General features: G+C 42.0%; 1 protein-coding gene across 1 annotated transcript in view; it reads right to left on the bottom strand.

Moving 5' to 3' along the window:
* Positions 1–342: 342 nt before the first annotated feature.
* The window catches only part of LOC138553491 (uncharacterized), a 51,447-nt gene continuing 32,227 nt past the window's right edge, over positions 343–19,562 (bottom strand). Inside the window, exon 4 of the mRNA XM_069642538.1 lies at positions 343–474. Coding sequence (XP_069498639.1) covers positions 343–474 — 132 coding nt within the window. The remainder of the gene's footprint in view (positions 475–19,562) is intronic.

Below are 19,562 nucleotides of genomic sequence, written 5' to 3'. Positions count from 1 at the left end.
TCTTATTTGCAAAATGCATTCTGAACAACCTAAAAAGACTCCAGAATACCAATCATCAGGTCAGGAATAACCTCTCCAACAAAGAGAAGAAAGCACTGGAAGAATTAACATCTAATCCCAATCTGATCATTAAACCCGCAGAAAAGGTGTTATAACTGATATAGTATTGTTTCATCCTCATTGTATATGTTGGCCTATGCCCAGTCGCTCTGCGAGAAAATCCGCATTGCAAGGTCGTAACCTTAAGTTAATCGAGCCTCCATTTTAGGTCAAAGCTGCCATTTTAGTTATTCGTGCAAAGTCACCCCGTGGCCTAAAATGGCCGACCTGTATTCTCTTGTTCTAACTTAACCTCTTCAACCTTTGTAGGAGAGTTAATGTCCAACCTGCCGGTAGGCTACATGTTCGGGTCATGTAGACCGTGTCCTTTGTTGACCTCGGGATCAGGGGATTACTTGAATCAGTGATGTTAACCTACAAGTATATAAGAACAATAACACTGTTAAAACATGTTATGCGAAACATCTGTTTGACCTGCATTAAAGCAATGTGTAAAGAGTGTAAAGTTAAACCCAGAGAATAATAGTGCTTGTTAGTAAATGTATTAAAAGGTAAAACCGCATGCATGAGATATGTAAATTAGGAATAAACCTGGCGCGATCCTAGCCCAGTACATGATTAACTTGGAGGAGGCTGGACATTGTTATGAAGAAATTGTATAAATACGCTGATGTCCAGCTAGTAATTCCTGTTTACTGCTCACATTGAACCCTGCTGGTGGTCTCTGTGATGTACTGATGGCCAAATAGCTATTTGTGCACTTTGTTTTGTAAACTGTACAGTATTGCAATAAAGCTTCTGGGAATTTTTACAAGCCTGTGTTGTTGTATTTCTCTTTGCATGGTATAAAAACCTTAATATTGTATTTTCTGATTCCACAGATGGCGCCCGAATAGGGACCCTCAAGATTGACTTCGTCTCGTTGAAGGTTGGCTCGGCTATCGGACCGGGATTAATGTATTAAAAGGTAAAACCGCATGCAAGAGATATGTAAATTAGGAATGAACCTGGCGCGATCCTAGCCCAGTACATGATTAACTTGTAGGAGGCTGGACATCGTTATGAAGAAATTGTATAAATACGCTGATGTCCAGCTAGTAATTCCTGTTTACTGCTCACATTGAACCCTGCTGGTGGTCTCTGTGATGTACTGATGGCCAAATAGCTATTTGTGCACTTTGTTTTGTAAACTGTACAGTATTGCAATAATGATTCTGGGAATCTTTACAAGCCCGTGTTGGTGTATTTCTCTTTGCATGGTATAAAAACCTTAATATTGTATTTTCTGATTCCACAGATGGCGCCCGAATAGGGACCCTCAAGATTGACTTAGTCTCGTTGAAGGTTGGCTCGGCTATCGGACCGGGATCGGACGGTGCGAACAAAACGGCCCCTCTGGACGAGCAGCGAATTCCTCGGCGGAACAGCACGATCCGATCCCTGAACGGTGAGCTGTAGCCTGAGACGTCGTCTTGACGAGGGTCCATATATCGAGGTGGGTAAATTTGCCGAAATCACCAGACACGTGGGTCCTTAGAACTGTTCTTAGTAATCTGATCAGGCCTCCCAGTCCTTTGGTCAGGTGAATCGTGACCCGATTCTTAATTTAACCCTGACAATTTGAATTTGGCGCATTGTACTCGCGAGCACAATTATTTGATCAGGTAACACCAGAACTCTGATATGCCTGGGAAATTGTCTGCCTGCTTCAGGGCATTATTCCGCAGCGACAGACAATCTTTGGAAGATAGCCGTCCCGCACCACAGGAGGGGTCGCCGACATGTACTATGTACTGTAAGAAAGGCTTTGGTAGTATAGCATTTAATGACATTTGGCACAGACAGACCAGACATAATTCTAATCTTCGGTGGCCAACCAATGGTAGCTTTGAAATCCCTCGTATAGAATATTTAGAGTCTGTATTGGTAAAGAAAAAGGCTAGACCTGCAGCATTTGACGCATTGCACAGTTGGAAAACAGAAGCTTTGCAGCAACAAAAGAATAGAGAGAAGCATATGCGTCGACATATGACGAGTGTCGAAAAGGCACGGTTATATGATCAAAATAAGCAATTGGAATCAGTTAGGAACACGGACAGAGCGTTTCAATTAGGCATTCACAAAATCTACCCTTCGAAAGATTTTCATACGTCCTATGAATTGATTAACAAACTTTTGCATGAACGAAGGCCCGGTGCCTCTGCACAACCTCCGTATGTCCCTCCTCCTGGTGCTTTGCCCCTTCCTGTTGTTATTCCTCCTCCTATAGTTCCTCCGGCCCTCCCTGCTGTTCTTCCCGTTGTTCCTCCAGCCGCCGCTCCTTTGCCTGCCCCCTTGCCTACACCTGTTGACATTCAGAATGTGCCTACTCTTACTCTTCCTTGATTCCGTATCGCTTGTAGTAGACCAGGGAGCGGGATCAAGGGTTGTGACTCGTAATACTGTGTCCCAAGATAAAAAGAAGGAATTGATTGCTTGGGCTAAACATTGTATGGAGAAGGGTGAACAAGCGGATGTTTTTTCCACACTCGAAAACTTAAAAAGTATTCCTGAGAAAAATGTTTTTATTAAAGGGTTAGGAATTCAATTGAGTATAATGTGGAATAGATTAAATGATGTAGATCTCCTACAAGGGTTACAGGATTTGAACGCCTTAGCGTTGTCTAGAGATACTGCAGAGAAAGTATATGAGCATGTCAAGAGGATTTTTGGGTATAAGAAAGAGTTGGAAGAGTTACAGAATGAAGAATTAGATGATGATAGTTTAGGTACTATGTTCTTACAGAAACGGTTTTCTCCTCGCCGTGAATTGATAGGTGAGGAGGCACGAATTTGTACAAAGGATGCAATAAGATGGATTTCGGATATGTCGATAACTCCAGATGAAGTATGTGACATGCATGGTCAGTATACTTTAGAAATGCAAAAGAAAGTGATTCAATTTATGGTAGAATACCTGCAGAATGAGTGTGTAAAAAGAAAGATTTGTTGTCCCGCAGAATTGTTGAGTGTTTATAAGAGAGCCTTTTCGATGGATACCTCTTCGACTGCCTTAGCGCTTGATTTGGCTCTGTTGCTTAGTAAGCGTTCGGAGCTGCCTATTTCTCAGTTGCCTATGAGAGAGGTACCTCCGACATTTGTCCCAAAAGTTGAGATTGCGGCCGATGCTGCACGAGGAATACTCGCGGGGGACATTCCTGCACATTACGTATCGCAGTTTGTTCACATCCCGTTCTCAAGACAGGAAGTGAACACCATAAAGCAATCTGTTCCTGATATAAGAAAGAATCCGACGGGGTTCTATAAAGAAATAGAGTCGGTCTTACAATCATCAGTATTCACCTTAAGTGATATTGATTTATTATTTCCCGTGCTCCTGCCAGTTGATTTGTGGAAACAGATTAGGACTGTAGATGATGTACCTGGGTTAGTAGATACATGGGATAACATGGTTAGGCTCTACAGAGAAAGACCAGCTGGCGAGCGACCGAGTTCTTCAATCGGTTTGAACAGGTATTTTCAGATTTCAGTGGACAAGACTTAGGCACAGAGTCGGGGAAAAGGCTGTTTGTCGACAAATTTGTACGTGGATTGCTGCCTGACATCCAGTTAGAGATTATGTCCTCCGAAAGCGCTTGGCAGGCGAAGTCTCAATCAGAAGTACTGCACATGGCGCAGTAATATGAAAATCGTGTAAATAATGAAAAGGAAAAACTTGAGAAAAAAAAAGGTGACCTAAAAACAAAAGTACTATTGCAACAGATTGTTAGAAATCCTAGAGGAGGTAATCAATTTAGAGGTCAATACATTCCACAGGGAAGTACGCCCCTGGCGCCGATAACCATTAACTAGTGTGCCTATTGTCGACAGGAAGGTCACTGGCACGCACAATGTCCGACCTTGCAGCAAAGGTCATTTGGGAACATGGGTAGATGATCCAGAGGTCGCCCAGGTGCAGGGGGCCCTGGCAGAGGTCAGTTTGCACCAGAATCACAGCAACCTCCTTCACAGGATAAACAAGTATCGAATGTGAATAATAGAAACATTTTTTATCACCCTTCTGCCGCGTACCTCTCTGAAGAGCTTCCTTTTGATGACATTCTGTTTCGTTAGGATTGCCAAAAACAGGATTTGGAACCAACGCCTATTCCCGTTCATCAGAAAGGCCCCTACGTTGAGATGGCGGTGGGAAATAGGAAGCATCTATTTTTAGTAGATACAGGAGCGCAAAAGTGTTCCATTGACCATTCACGGGTTCCAAACATTCCCCTGTCAGGGCAGTCCAACGTTTCCGTAGGGTTTTCAGGCACACCTGTAGTTTGTCCGGTCTCTTTGCTGGTACCGATAACACTGGGTCCCTTTATGGAGCAGTGTCCATTTCTACTTACTACGAACTGTGGGGAGAATTTGCTGGGGTTGAATTTGTTGAAGGAATTGAATGCAGTAATACATTGCTCCCCAGACGGAGTTCGGTTAACAATTTCACCTCAGCAATCACTCGCCTCTCAGTTTTTGACTCGACCTTTACCGCCAGAATTCAGTAACATTCCGGAATGCTTATGGGCAATTGATGATAATGATGTGGGCATTCTTCAAATTGACCCTGTTAAAATTATTCTGAAGCATGGAGTAAAATTGCCTCGCATCCCGCAATATAAGATTTCAGTTGAAGGCGAACAGGCTTTGAAATGTATAGTTTCTGATTTTGTACATCGTGGAGTAATTGAGGAAATTACAGGTAGTGTGTGTAATAGTCCGATTTTGCCAGTATATAAAAAAAGGTGATAATGCGATTCCTTTTCGATTTACAATTGATTTGCGTGATATTAACAAAATTGTGGCTCCTCAATTTCCCATTGTACCTGATGTTACCACGATACTAACTATGATTCCGGCTTCTGCCACTCACTTTAGTGTTGTTGACCTTAAAAACGCGTTTTTCAGTATTCCTATACATAAGGATAGTAGGTATTTGTTCGCGTTTACCCTAGGTGGACGCTCGTTCACATTCACTCGTGCACCACAAGGGTACACTGAGAGTCTAAGTATTTATAGTAGAGCATTGAAAGAGCAACTCGATACTCTCGAGTTGACTACTACTTGCACGTTACTACAGTATGTAGATGATCTCCTCTTGGCTGCTGATTCCGAGCGTGCCTGTAAAGAAGGCGCCGTGTTGTTGCTTTGTCATCTAGCAAAACATGGCCACAAAGCTTCACTCAAGAAATTCCAATATTGTTGTCAGGAGGTCGCCTATCTAGGCTATCTCCTGTCAAAGGAGGGAAGAAGGTTGACACCTGAACAGATAGAAACTATTTCTGGCATGTCTGTCCCAAATACGTAAGAGGAAATTAGAGCCCTGATAGGTATGGCTTCTTACTGCAGATTGTGGATCCCTAACTTTTCCTTAACGATTAAACCAATGCTGGCTTTGACAAAGAAGGGCATTTCTTTGCCCTTGCCATGGACTTTGGAACACCAGACAGCATTTGATTTGCTCAAAACCGCGCTGTGTTCGGCACCGGTTTTAGGATCTGCAAATTATGAAAAGGCCTTTGTGTTGTATGTGCATGAACGTGATGGGTGTGCTTTGGCTGTGTTAACGCAGGAACATGGAGAGAAGAATAGGCCGTGCGGCTATTTCTCATCCATCCTTGATCCTGTTGCATGCGCTTTGCCGAGATGTTTGAGAGCTGTCGCTGCTGCTGCTGCGTTAACCCTAATGGTACCTCACTCTGTAAATATTTTATTGAATAGAACTCAAACACAACACCTTACTTCTGCACGATTGACAAGATACGAATTGATCTGGTTTGCTCCCCACATTCAAATTAAGAGGTGTTGTGTACTAAATCCGGCTGAACTTTTACCTGTCCCGCAAGATACTGTTGATGGTGATGAAACGTCACACGATTGCCTTTACACTACAGAACAAGAGACTAAAGGTAGAATTGATTTGAAAGACACGCCTTTGAATAGCCCACAAGGAGAGCTATTTTGTGATGGCTCTTGTTTCAAACTTCCGAATGGTACATCCACGGCTGCTTATGCCGTCACTACTTTAAGCACGATTGTGGAAACCAAAAGAATTATGCATAATTCCGCGCAGGCTGCAGAAATTATAGCGTTAACTCGAGCTTGTGAACTTTCTGAAGGGCTTACGGTAAATATATATACCGACAGTCAGTATGCCTTTGGGGTAGTTCACAACTTCGGTAGACTGTGGAAAGAATGAGGTTTCTTGACCTCACATGGCACGAAAATACAGCATGGCACTTTAATAGTGCAATTACTTTCAGCGCTCGCGCTCCCTGTTCAGTTAGCCATTATAACATGTGCAGCACATCAAAAGGTTACAGACGATATAGGAAAAGGGAATGCTTTCGCTGATCAGATAGCTAAACAAACTGCTACTGATTTTAGTTCAGAAATGTATGCTGTAAAGGGAAACTGTAAATGTTTGCACTTTTGGTGAAAGTATCAATTCTGTAAAAGACATTCAAGCAGATGCTACTGTAGAGAAGACCAAGAAATGGGTCGAGGGTGCAGGGAGATTGGATGGTGATGGGTGTTGGGTGGACAATGTTGAAGGAAAATGGTTACTCCCTGACGCCTATATTACAATGATGGTCATTATGGCTCATGGTCCGACCCATGTCTGCGCACGTAAATTGACTAAAATGTTACATAGTGTATGGGCCAATGATAACATTTTCAAAATTGCGGAGCACTTTGTCCAAGGGTGCATGGTCTGCTTGCAGCACAATATAGGAAAAGGTACTTTGACACCTAGAGGAAGTTTTGCTCCACCTTCTGTTCCGTTTGAAGTTATCCACTTTGATTTTATTGAGATGAAACGTTGCAACAATCTTAAATATGTGTTGGTTGTCATTTGTGCATTTAGCAAGTGGGTTGAGGCCTTCCCTGTTAGAGATGCAATAGCCATAACCACAGCATAAACTCTGTTAAAGGAGTTCTTTCCTAGGTTCGGGCTGCCGAGAGTCATCTGGTCGGATAATGGGCCACACTTTATCGCTGCCGTAATCCTACAAATATGCAAAGGATTGCAGATTGATAAACGGTTCCATTCGGCCAGACATGCCGAAAGTGCCGGATTAGTGGAAAGGCACAACGGCATTATAAAGAACAAGCTCGCTAAGACGTGTGCCGGCACCAAGTTAAAATGTCCAGACGCCTTACCGATCATGTTGCTGTCGATGAGAACAACCCCTCAAACTAAGACTGGGCTCTCTCCCTTTGAGGTGGTAATGGGAAGACTTGCTAATATTTGGGGTATGCCTAAGAGTCACTCATTGCGGGATATAGAGAATGTACTTCTTTCAGATTACTGTAACCAGTTGACTAAAAATCTATTTTCAATTTATCACCAGGTGCGAGAGGCATTACCTGTACGATATGAGGGTCCCGGTCAAAGTCTACGACCAGGGGACTGGATTCTCACGAAAGTTTTGAAAGATCGACTTGCCTTGCACCTCGGTGGAGTGGTCCCTACCAGGTCCTGCTAGTCACCCAGACTGCTGTGCAGGTAGCAGGGCGAAAGAACTGGATCCACGCGACACACACCAAACGGATCCCGGAGCCCGTGCCATATGATACAGAAGACACAGAATCCCTTTCCAACGCTGTAACCAACGTGCCCGAAACAGCAACAATCGACAAGAGAGTATCGGAGACCGGTCCAGAGTTCGTAAGGCCAGACAAAACGGCCATCTTGTCTCCGCACTCTCCAACAGTGGTACTTCCGGATCAATCATTTTCTGATCCCATTTCCGTTCACTCGCCACCTGCAGTGGGAAGTGACGACATAGTTTTCTCTGATCCTTCAGCATCGGAAATTGTGAAATATAACTTACGTCCAAGAAGATAGACGTACGGCACGGTTTGACTCTGCGATCGAGGAAATCATTTGAGGGCTTGCCTTTTGGCCCGACTGTACGAAAGGATTCTGTGGGCTAAGGGTTGTGGGAAAGACATTAAGAAGACGCGCGACTGGAGTCGCCAGCAAACAAACAATTGGTGTTTTTCGATTGAAGACGACGATGCCTGCACCCGCTACCGCTCGCACTGAACTTTTAGATAAATATGTGGCTAGCAGAGCCAATGATCAAGCGTGTAAGGGGACCCTGAAAATGTATTGTTGCCTTTTAGTAATAATAACTGGGTTTGTAGTAACTATTGGTTTTGGGTTATGGTATCTGGAGGAAGCATATCCGCTAGAGGACTTTTTACCTGTTGAAAATGTATCTGTTTTCCCCACTCCTTCCGTGCAATTGCATACCTTGTCACCTATAGATTCTTCGCATAGACGGAATTATCAGAATAATACTATTTTGTTAATAATGAATGCCACTCATGCAATTTTGAATAGGACCAACTGCTGGATCTGTTCACATCTACCGCCACATGGGGATAAGGGGCTAGATTGGTACATTCATCCTTTACCTTTGACAACTCCTTGTTATGCTTCTCTTAGAGCACTTTTCTTTGGCCGATGGAATGACAGCATCTCATGGAACTTTGATGGTACAAATTTGAATAGTTTTGAAAAACTTGTTTTGATGCCCCTGGGATGTTCGCTTTTTGCAAATAGTAGTAAGCCAAACGTTGCTTCTGTTAGGCCCTCTGATAGATTGTCTCGTCCTTTTCAGTCTTTGATCTCTTTCAAAATGGCTCCTATAGGCAATAAGGATGCCACGCCTCCATCTTATTCTGTTAACCATAGCCCCGATTCAGTTTCCTTCTGCATACAGAGGAATGGAACACGGTCAATGGCTAATTTTAGAAAATGCGTCAACGTTGCGAATTTGACTAGTGAGAACAGACCTCTGTACGTAGGTGAACCTGTCTATTTCGTTTGCGGTAATGTGGCATTTCCATGGTTGCCCAGGGATTGGCAAGGAATCTGCTATTTAGGGATTCTGTTACCTGGGGTATTTATTGCCAGTACTGCAGAAATTTCGAAGACTCGTCTGCGACGAGGTGTGAAGGGGGATACTCCAGCGCAAACTCTAGGAAACATCATGAAATCCTTTGTGCCATTTTTTGGGCAAATTACGAATTCAGAAGATATCAGGAGACTAGCGAGAGTACTGGGGAGAACCATCGACCGGACCACTGACATACTCTATAATATGACGTTAGAACAGAAAGCGATAAGATTAGTAGCTCTTCAGAACCGGATGGCATTAGATGTCATTCTGGCAGAGAGTGGAGGAGTATGTACATTGGTGGGGTCCGCTTGCTGTGTTTACGCGCCAGACTCCTCTCCAACAATCTTTAGGGCGATCCAAAATCTACATGTTCTTAGTTCGGAAGTACATGTTCCTGAGGGAACCTGGGAACTTAGTACATGGTTTTGGGACCTCCTACGGTCATGGGGATGGAAGTTGTTTTCGGCCCTGCTGATTATCTTGGGTAGTTTTCTATTCCTTTGTTGTTGTATGCAGTGTCTCCCTGGTATATGTTCGGTATTAGGGGGGTGTTGCGCGCAAGCAACAAGTGTATTAGGGCATAGAATATACGCCCAGATAAGGTTTCCAAGGAGTATGTGTTGAAAGAAACTCTAGTGTCAGATCTAATGGCAATAGATATGTCTGACAATGATTCAGGGTGTATAGACACTGAAATGTGGAGTTAGTTGCAAAGTGATTGAAGGTAGTTTAGCGCTTGGCCTAGGCCAAAAGGAGGGTTTGTTAAAACTGATATAGTATTGTTTCGTCCTCATTGTATATGTTGGCCTATGCCCAGTCGCTCTGCAAGAAAATCTGCATTGCAAGGTCGTAACCTTAAGTTAATCGAGCCTCCATTTTAGGTCAAAGCTGCCATTTTAGTTATTCGTGCAAAGTCACCCCGTGGCCTAAAATGGCCGACATGTGTTCTCTTGTTCTAACTTAACCTCTTCAACCTTTGTAGGAGAGTTAATGTCCAACCTGCCTGCAGGCTACATGTTAGGGTCATGTAGACCTTGTCCTTTGTTGACCTCGGGATCAGGGGATTACTTGAATCGGTGATGTTACCCTACAAGTATATAAGAACAATAACACTGTTAAAACATGTTATGCAAAACATCTGTTTGACCTGCATTAAAGCAATGTGTAAAGAGTGTAAAGTTAAACCCATAGAATAATAGTGCTTGTTAGTAAATGTATTAAAAGGTAAAACCGCATGCACGAGATATGTAAATTAGGAATGAACCTGGCGCGGCGCTAGCCCAGTACATGATTAACTTGTAGGAGTCTGGACATCGTTATGAAGAAATTGTATAAATACGCTGATGTCCAGCTAGTAATTTCTGTTCACTGCTCACATTGAACCCTGCTGGTGGTCTCTGTGATGTACTGACGGCCAAATAGCTATTTGTGCACTTTGTTTTGTAAACTGTACAGTATTGCAATAAAGATTCCGGGAATCTTTACAAGCCCGTGTTGGTGTATTTCTCTTTGCATGGTGTAAAAACCTTAATATTGTAGTTTCTGATTCCACAGAGGGGGGGAGGCATTGTCCTCTTTTCATGAACAGGGTATAACCGCATGGTTTTAAATCTTCTGGGAGACACCCGTAGCTATTGTCCCCTACGAAAGAACCCTTCATCTGATATAGAAAATGAGATCAGGGAGGTGACTCAATATGCAGCAGATCGCTCATGGATCACCAAGGAAGAACTTGAATATTTAAACCATTCAGAGAAAAGGATCCCCTCTTTTTAAAGCCTCCCCAAAATTCATAAAAATCAAATATACCCTCCGGGGAGGCCTATTGTGTCAGGCTGTGGTTCCATCTTGGAACCCTTGTGCAAGTTTATAGACCTATTTTTGCAACCCATCAGCCAACAAACCTTTACATACCTTAAAGACACTACAGTGACCATACATTTTTTTGAGGGTCAACCGTTTCACGGCGAACAAGATTTTTAGTTATGATGGACATCAAATCGCTTTATACAAACATCCCTCAGGAGGAGGCGATAGAGATAGTCCATCTTTTTCTCATCCATCAGGCCACCCAACACAGGGTTACAGCAGCCTTTATCGTTGAATTGATGACCATCGCACTACAATGGAACTTTTTTGTCTACTCTGGACAGTTTTACTTGCAAACAAGAGACACAGCGATGGGAGCAGCCTTTGCTCCCAGCCTTGCGATTCTGTTTATGGCAGCCTTCAAGGCGAGATATGTCCTCGAAGAAAATAACATCTATAAACCACATATTAGAAAGTGGCTCAGATACATTGACAACGTGATTTTTTTATGCCGGGGTAACATCGAGTCCCTACAGAAATTCTTTGTTTACCTTAACCACCAACATAACACCATCGAGTTCATAATGGAACACTCTAAAACGTCAATTAACTTTTTGGACCTGTGTATCCAAGCTAAAGTGGGACATCTTGCTTGCTCTTTGCACAAAAAAACAATGCATAGAAATACTTTTCTGCACTTTAAGAGCTTCCACCCAAGATCTCTAAAAGAGAAATTGCACAGAGATTGCCGATTACTATGTACACGCCAACAAATTAGCCAGCGATCTGAAAAAACGAGGCTACCCCAAGAAATTAGTATCTCACGCCTTTATAAGAGCGAGATTTACCCCCAGGGGAAATTTGCTGGAACCTAGTCTGAGAAGTCAAACCCAGAATCGTATAACATGTGTCACAACCTACAGCACACAATCATTTGCAATCAAGAAGACACTTTTAAAGCACTGGCCGATGGTGAGCAGTTGTCTCCCAGACAAAAGCAAACCTTTGTTTGCCTTTAAAAGATCGCGAAACCTGAGAGACAAATTGGTGCACTCCACAAGCCATGGCGCACCTAACACAAGTCACAGAACTCTTCAACCATTGTTAGGCCATTTCCCTTGTGGAAATTGCCGTGCCTGCACATTCACTAAGAAAATGTCCAACTTCAAAATTGAACATAGAACATGGGATATACGCTTTTTATCTAATTGCAAAACAGCGAATGCGATATACTGTATCCAATGTCCATGTGGACTGAGATATGTGGAGCAGACTACGAGACCAGTCCACACGAGAATCAATGAACACCGATCCAGGATTAGATGCAAGAACCATCAAGCACCAATGGTATCCCACTATGTCGCTTTTGCCCATTCCCCCGAGGACATCCAATGGTGGGTTATTGATATGGTCAAAAACAATTCTAACCCACAGAGAGTGTTGAATAATAAAGAATCCAGATGGATCCACCGTCTGCGAAAACTTGACAGACAAAGAGGTCTCAATGAAGTATCTCCTACTTACCAACTACAGTCCTGAATTCAGGGACCTACAGCATGAATTCACGATTGGGTCCCAATGGATATGCATCACCCACTCCCTAGTCGATAAATCTGTTGAGTGAGCTTGCCTTGACTCAAGTGTCACCATGTTGCATCCACCACAGATACAGCACGAACTACATCACTCCAGCTACAAAACTGAGCCTACATCATTCTAAGATGACTTGTACAGCATTACATCAGTTTATCGTGGTTTTGTTTTGCCGCAATCTAACATGGGCCTGAGTCGGTTGAGCTTGAATATGGTACTTCCAGGGAGCATGGGCCATGTGCCCTCTACTTTAATATCTTGTCTTGTGTCTTTATGCAGGCACGGTTATGGACTGCATTACTGAGCCCTCCAGAGTTATAGGCTACAGTGCGACCATACAGCCCATACGAGGATGGGACTATAACTATACTGGGTGCACACATATACACTTAGATGTACTCTAACCCTTACACTGTTGGGTCACTGCATTTTATTATAAGATGCAGCTTCGTAGCATTAGTGAAGCAGCATGATACTCTACACAAAACTGGTATGACCACCAGCAGATCCGCGTGCAGTTTAGGCTACTTTTTTATTAGCCACTTGCAGACTTTACTTGTGAGAGCTAGATGTATGCAGGGTGCCATTCCATGTTTGACCACCAATCAGATCATGTCGCTCTTTCCTTGAATAGAGGCCGCGTACCTAGTACTGAGTTTCCATAGAGACGTGGATACTCTGCCGTGCGTTCCATCTACTCGATGGCACCAGTGAACAACACGGTAAGTTTGTATCCCGTGTTCCGCACACAATATGAAAGCCCGGTTGAAGCTGCGGTGAGCGTCTCGTGACATTGAGTAATTGCAAGCATTCATTCCGCGGCTCGCATATGACAGGAGCTTCCACTATAGTGTCGGTGAGCGCATTATGATACCGCATTTCTAAATATGCTTTACTTGCATTCTCTCTGCAGACGCTTTTATAGGTGAACGCCCGCAGCCGTCACTGGGAGGCTAAGAAAGACGACAACACGCAGCTATACATGGTGCTCCCTATAACTGCAGCATAAGGTACAGCCTATCGCAATTTGTTAATTTATGCTGTCTGGACAGATTCTACCTTCTTGATGTTTTTGGGCACCAAGGCTGACATATGTGCAAACTCATTTTGTTTCCTTCAGTCACTCTGACTTGGTGCAGGCTGCATTTGTTGCAGTTTACCTCAGCGCTTTTCAGCAATTTCGCACCCCAGCGCTGTCATTGATGAATTTGGGTTGAAACATCAGTCTTTTGCCCTAGTCACAGCCCTAGTTCAGGTAAAGATACCTTTTTTGACTTGGGCTACCATTGAGGTTACCTTAGCACGAGTAAGTCTCTCTCCATGTGACACGTAGGGCTAGATCGGGGGATGACGGATTATTCTCATTAATACACCCTCTACTAACTAATGATAAGACAATCGTTGTTGAATGGCGCTTGTGTCATCTTTTGTTCCTCCTGCTTTACTCTCAATAGGCGACTTCATCTGCATGTGTGACATGATTCCCTGAGGAGAACCTAGTGTGGCTACCTATTTACTTTACATACTAACGTGTATCTTTTACTCTGCTACCTGGGAGCACTAACGTTTTGTGTATGTTGAATTATTACACATTCTCATTCGGTGCTTGATCTTCTTCTTCTTCTCCAACTTTTAGTCACTTTACTGTCTAGCTTAGTTTATTCATTATTTTTAGCCCCTAATGTGAAGTGGTGTTGGGACAGGATTGGAGAGCTAGCAACTTTTTAACTTTTTCACATATATGAGTTGCCTCTGGGTTGTGTTTCATTCTTTTCTCTCTCATTTCCCAGGGGCATAATTCTTACATATCTGGCCTCTGTTCCTGAGGAAGGCGTTTTCTGTTTTAGATCAACACGCCGAAACGTATCTGACCACGCCTGGTTGACTTTTCCAAGGGGTGGCCCTTGTGCTTGGAAGGCCAGGCCTCATACGTAGACCCCAGCAGAACTGTAAGAAATGGTGGGCTAGTGCTTACACATGAACCAATCTACACTAGCCATCAACCCCCAATGTTTACAACGAACAATAATTGAATCCTTTTTGACATTTTGGAACATATATCGTTGGCCTTTTCTGCTACTTTTGTTTCTGTTTCTTCTTATTTTGCAGTTTTTTCTGCCTTGCTTGTTGACACTTACCCACTATTGTCATGTATGGTTTGTGTTCTATTTAGATGATTTTTGCGATATGTAATATGTTTGAAGCTGAGCCTACTTTAAAAGAATACTGCTACATGTTTTGCAAAATGTTGCTGAGGCTCTTGTATAAAATATTGTTTTATGTTTTGAATTAAATGATGAAAAGCATTTTGAAGTCTCTGGTTAGACCTGATGTTCAGTCAAGTGACAAAACTCAGTGAAATGAGCCAGATAATGGCATCAATGTTGCCTCTACGTACATATAAGATGTTACTTTGAACATTCAGACAAAACTAGGACACCATCTGGGAATACTGATTAGCACACCCAGTAAGCAGTGATCCTTCACTCTTGCAATTTTTTTGCCCCTTTTGCTCAGAGAAAACGAGGTGTACACAGGTAATTGATATACCGCATCACCCGTAGAATGTAACCTGTGGGGACATATTTTGTTGGTTTTTGCAGGACTAACACCCATGACATCAAAGATGACATCACAAATGTCATTCATGACATGACTGATAACATCACAATTGTGGCTAACTCTTTTTTTGTTCAGTGACATATGTACACTGGGTGCATTTCTTCACCTGGAGTCAGGAACTAAAAGAGGGAAAGATGCTATATTTGTTGACCTTACCCTTCTCATATGCTCTGACGCTACTTTACGAAGAGTTGAGTCACATCATAAGATGCATATCCATAGGGGAATAATCTAGCCTAAAACACAGCAATGAGTTCTGTGCAAGAACATAAATGGTGAGGGTATGAACACTTTCTGGTGGTACTTTTTTGTTTACTTTACTTTCTCTATGTATGCTCATATTTGTATATGTTGTGGTCTCTATGTGTTGTGTATAGTAATACAGTAATGTAGTAAGAGAGGCATTTGTAGGCACTTATTGCATGTGTCACACAGCAGAAAGGTCTCAAACGAAAGCATTCATCATTGTACGATCCAACATCCGAAGATTTTGATTATTGCACCTGTATGACGCATGCTGTAGACAAATGCAATGTTTCTACATGACTGGGCGCATGTACTGGAAAGAAATCTGTAATGCAATGGTGTTTAAGGCAATGCATTCCTTAAAGAACTATGTATCTCATGATAGTTCTTCCAATGATTTCTGATAGTTTCTGCCAACATTATAATGACAATCCCATGTGGAGGGTGTTTATTAAAACTTTATACACATGTGATGTCATCAGCCATCTAATCAATGACATTTGTGATGTCATCTTTGATGTCATGGGTGTTAGTCCTTGCAGTGCACAGGGGTAGCGCGAGTTAGGGTTGCTTAGCTTACCATAACTCGTGAATTTCTGCGGTTTTTCGGTTTTACCTGTAATATATAAAAAACATCCCAAGTGCGAACAGGACACACCAATCTACTTATTTCGGATATTCCAGCATTAGTGGATTTGGCTTGCCTGGATGATGTTTCCTTTGATCCTTCCTACCTCGATCTATCTGATTTTGACATCAATCCTAACTGGGATGTTCGAACCAAACAAAAAAATAAATCCAAATTTAACCCACAGTTTTCAGTGGGGGGTTGTATAGAGGCCTTCCATGACCTGCGTGTTGATGATCTAAGATCACTACGTAAACAATCTGTTGGCCTTAAACAAAATGTAACTGCTGTCCAACGCCGAATTGGAAAACTTGTCTAATGTTGTCAACAAACCGGTCGATAAAGGCTCTAACAGCGTCATTCAGAATCGAAGTGACTATGTGTTAGAAGCAAATATACAATTACGAGATTGTCTGTGCTATTGTGAGCTGCCAATGAACCCATTTGCTGAAATGCATTCTGATTTGGTTTCTCTCTGTACAAAGTGGGTGGAAAAGGACTTACTTAAGGATGATTTATTCACATTTCTGGCTCCCTCTAGTTACACCATTCCTACTACCTATTTTCTACCCAAGACGCATAAATCCTTACTCCATCGGCCAGGGAGACCTATTATGACTCTATGTGGCTCACTAATAGATCATTTGGCACAGTTCATCGATGAAACGCTGATCTTATTTGTTTCAGTGTTACCCTCCTACCTACTAGACACCAAAGACTTCCTACAACATATTACGGATACATCGTGGGAGAATGGTTTCATTTTGGCCACACTTGATATGGTCTCCTTATATACCTCAATTAACCACAATGTAGGTATGGCAGCTTGTAAATATTTCTTGGACACCCGATCTTTGAATTTATAGGGCCAGAGTACAATGATCCTTGAAATGCTGCACTTTTGTTTGACCAATAATGTTTTTCTGTTTGAAGGTTCTTTTTTTCGACAGGTTAGAGGCCTTCTTATGCTATTTTGACCATGGGGTGGTGGGAGGAAATATTTCTGTCTGATTTAATTTCTTTGAGTTTTCCAACACAAATTGTGTCATGGTGGCGTTAGATTGACAATGTTTTTATAATTTGGAAGGGCACTGAGGTTGATTAATTATCATTTGTTACTAGTATCAACAATAGTTTGGCTATCCTCAAATTTACGGAATGCCATAGCAATCATGAAATTGTATATCATGTTGTCATTGTCACTCTTGAAACTCTGAGTATTCACACATCCTTGTATAAGAAATCCTCGAACACTGGCCTTCCACTGCATGCCAGTAGCTGTCATCCACCATCTTGCAGAAAGTGTATTCAATATGGCGAATTAATTCATTTTCACTGCAATTGCACTGATATGAAACAATATGATAGGTGCTTTGCTCTGGCTGCTATGGACTTTGTAATACAAGGTTATGACAAAAAAATCATTGAATCTGCCTATGTCAAGGCATGGGGTCTCTCTAGGGATAAACTCCGATATGGCACAAGTTCTAACAAATCAACTAACAATGATGCTCTCCGTTTGATTGTAACCTATGACAATGCATCTTCGCAAGTTCGCAGAATTGTCCAGAAACATTGGTGTGTACTCACTTTAGACAAAGATTTGTGCCCTCTGCTTTCTGCGCATCCTACCCTAACCTATAAACGAGTACCTTCTCTGAGAGACAGATTGGTTTCGAACTTTTTGCCTCCCTTACAAAATAACTCCTTCTTTAACTGGATGTCTGGTGCTCAGTTAGGTTTTACTAAGTGCCATAAATGTAAGGTTTGTGCTCATGCATTGGTACAAAAGTCATTTAAACATCCAATTAGTGATGTCCTCTTTGAAATCAAATGCCCTATCAATTGCGATACAGCATTTGTAGTTTATGTGCTCTCATGTCCATGTTCGAAATGGTACGTAGGCAGTACCACCTGTAAACTCAAACTGAGAATTCTTCAGCATTTAAGAGCTATAAAGAATTCTGACCATACGTACCCCATGGCAAAATATTTCAAGCAAGACCATTGCAATGATTTTCACCTTTTGACCTTCGGAGTGGCACACGTTCCATACATCAAATAAGCGGTGATCGGATGTTGAATTTAAGGCAGCTAGAAACCAAGCTCATCCTTGATTTTGACACCAAGACTCCTAATGGCCACTATATAGATGAGGAGCTTTATACCTTTCTTCGAGTATATAATCCTGTCATTTTCTACTCTGCCTCTTCTATAATTTGATTCTTCCTGTTTTTCATAATTTGTACATTGTTTTTTTTTTCCTCTCTCTCTTTTCTTTGTGTTTTCTCTACCTGTTGCATGTGTGCTTTCATTTGTTATCTAAGAAAGATCACGCCTGTATGGTTTGCCATTACTGCTCTATGTGAGGGATCTCTGCATGATTATTCATGTTTGACTTTTTTCTTCTTGTAGGTTGAAGTTTATACTGCTGCACCTTTGTCTTTTTTGTGTTTGACTTTGCAAATGCACACGTTCCATTGCTAGAGTATTTTTGTGGTACAGTATACAATCTGTCAATGATGGGGTTTGTCTTTTACATCACTCGCTATTCTGTAAATTTAACAGAAATTACGTCAATTTTGACATGCAGTGACTAGAACTTCAGTGTATTTCTCGTTTGCACTTTTTGAGGCCAAATAGTCAGGTGCATTTTCCTGTGTGCACCTTAATGTCAGTTTGACTTTCTTGACTTGGCTATATATCTCTCTCTAATACTGCAATAACCAAATATGATGTCATTGTGTCTATATTGCCATGTACCAACCCAGATCGCATATGGCTTTGCACTTTGCTTTATATGCTGCTAGTCATGCACTACGTACTTTATTATTTTATCCATGTTTGAAAGAATTATATGGTGTGCTTCAAAAGTGATTATTGCACTGATGTACTATGTCACTTTTTACCATGTCTACTGCTAGATTGAATAACGCGGTATAAATATGCACTTTATTTTTTAAATGCTGCTTTTTTAAATGTATCAACCCAGATCACATGTGGCTTTGCACCTTGCTTTGAATACGGCTAGCCATGCACTATGCACCTTATTCTTCTATCCTTCATGTTTGAAATAACTTTATGTCGTGCTTCAAAAGCAATAATTGCACTAAGGCACTAGGTTACACTTTACCATGTTTGCTGCTAGCTCGAATAACGCGGTACAAACAGGCATTTTTGTTTTGACATACTGTGATTTCTATTGTATTCATGTCTTAACATACATTTTAATGTGTATATGGCCAGTATTTAAATGCTGCAAGACAAATATGCACTTTAGCTTTTGACATGCTGCCAGTTCCGCTACGTAGTGGTCGAGCACAGAAGTCACGTGTCTTCTACTTGAATTGCATGACCAAGCATTAGCTCATATTGGACACTAACATGTCTTGGCGAAATAAAGTATTCCTAGACACTAGAATCTATGTGTTATGTTTGTAACCTGGTTGAATCTCAAGTGAGATTTCGCAACTCTAATGGAACCATATTACTCTTGATATTGGATCCCACAAAAATGCAGCAGGTATAGTCCAATGGCTAAAGTAGCTGTCTACGCTTAAGTGTTACATCTACCAGCTTTATCTCACTCAAAGAGTGCAAATGATAGTTGTGCAAAAATCGCTGCTCAGTGCATACAGAACATGTGTAAAGTG

Source organism: Ambystoma mexicanum, chromosome 1q (genome assembly GCF_040938575.1).
Source record: "Ambystoma mexicanum isolate Mex_15411 chromosome 1q, UKY_AmexF1_1, whole genome shotgun sequence".
Taxonomy (NCBI): Eukaryota; Metazoa; Chordata; class Amphibia; order Caudata; family Ambystomatidae; genus Ambystoma; species Ambystoma mexicanum.
The sequence above is the reverse complement of the archived record's forward strand: the minus strand, read 5'-3'. Positions and strand labels throughout refer to the sequence as shown.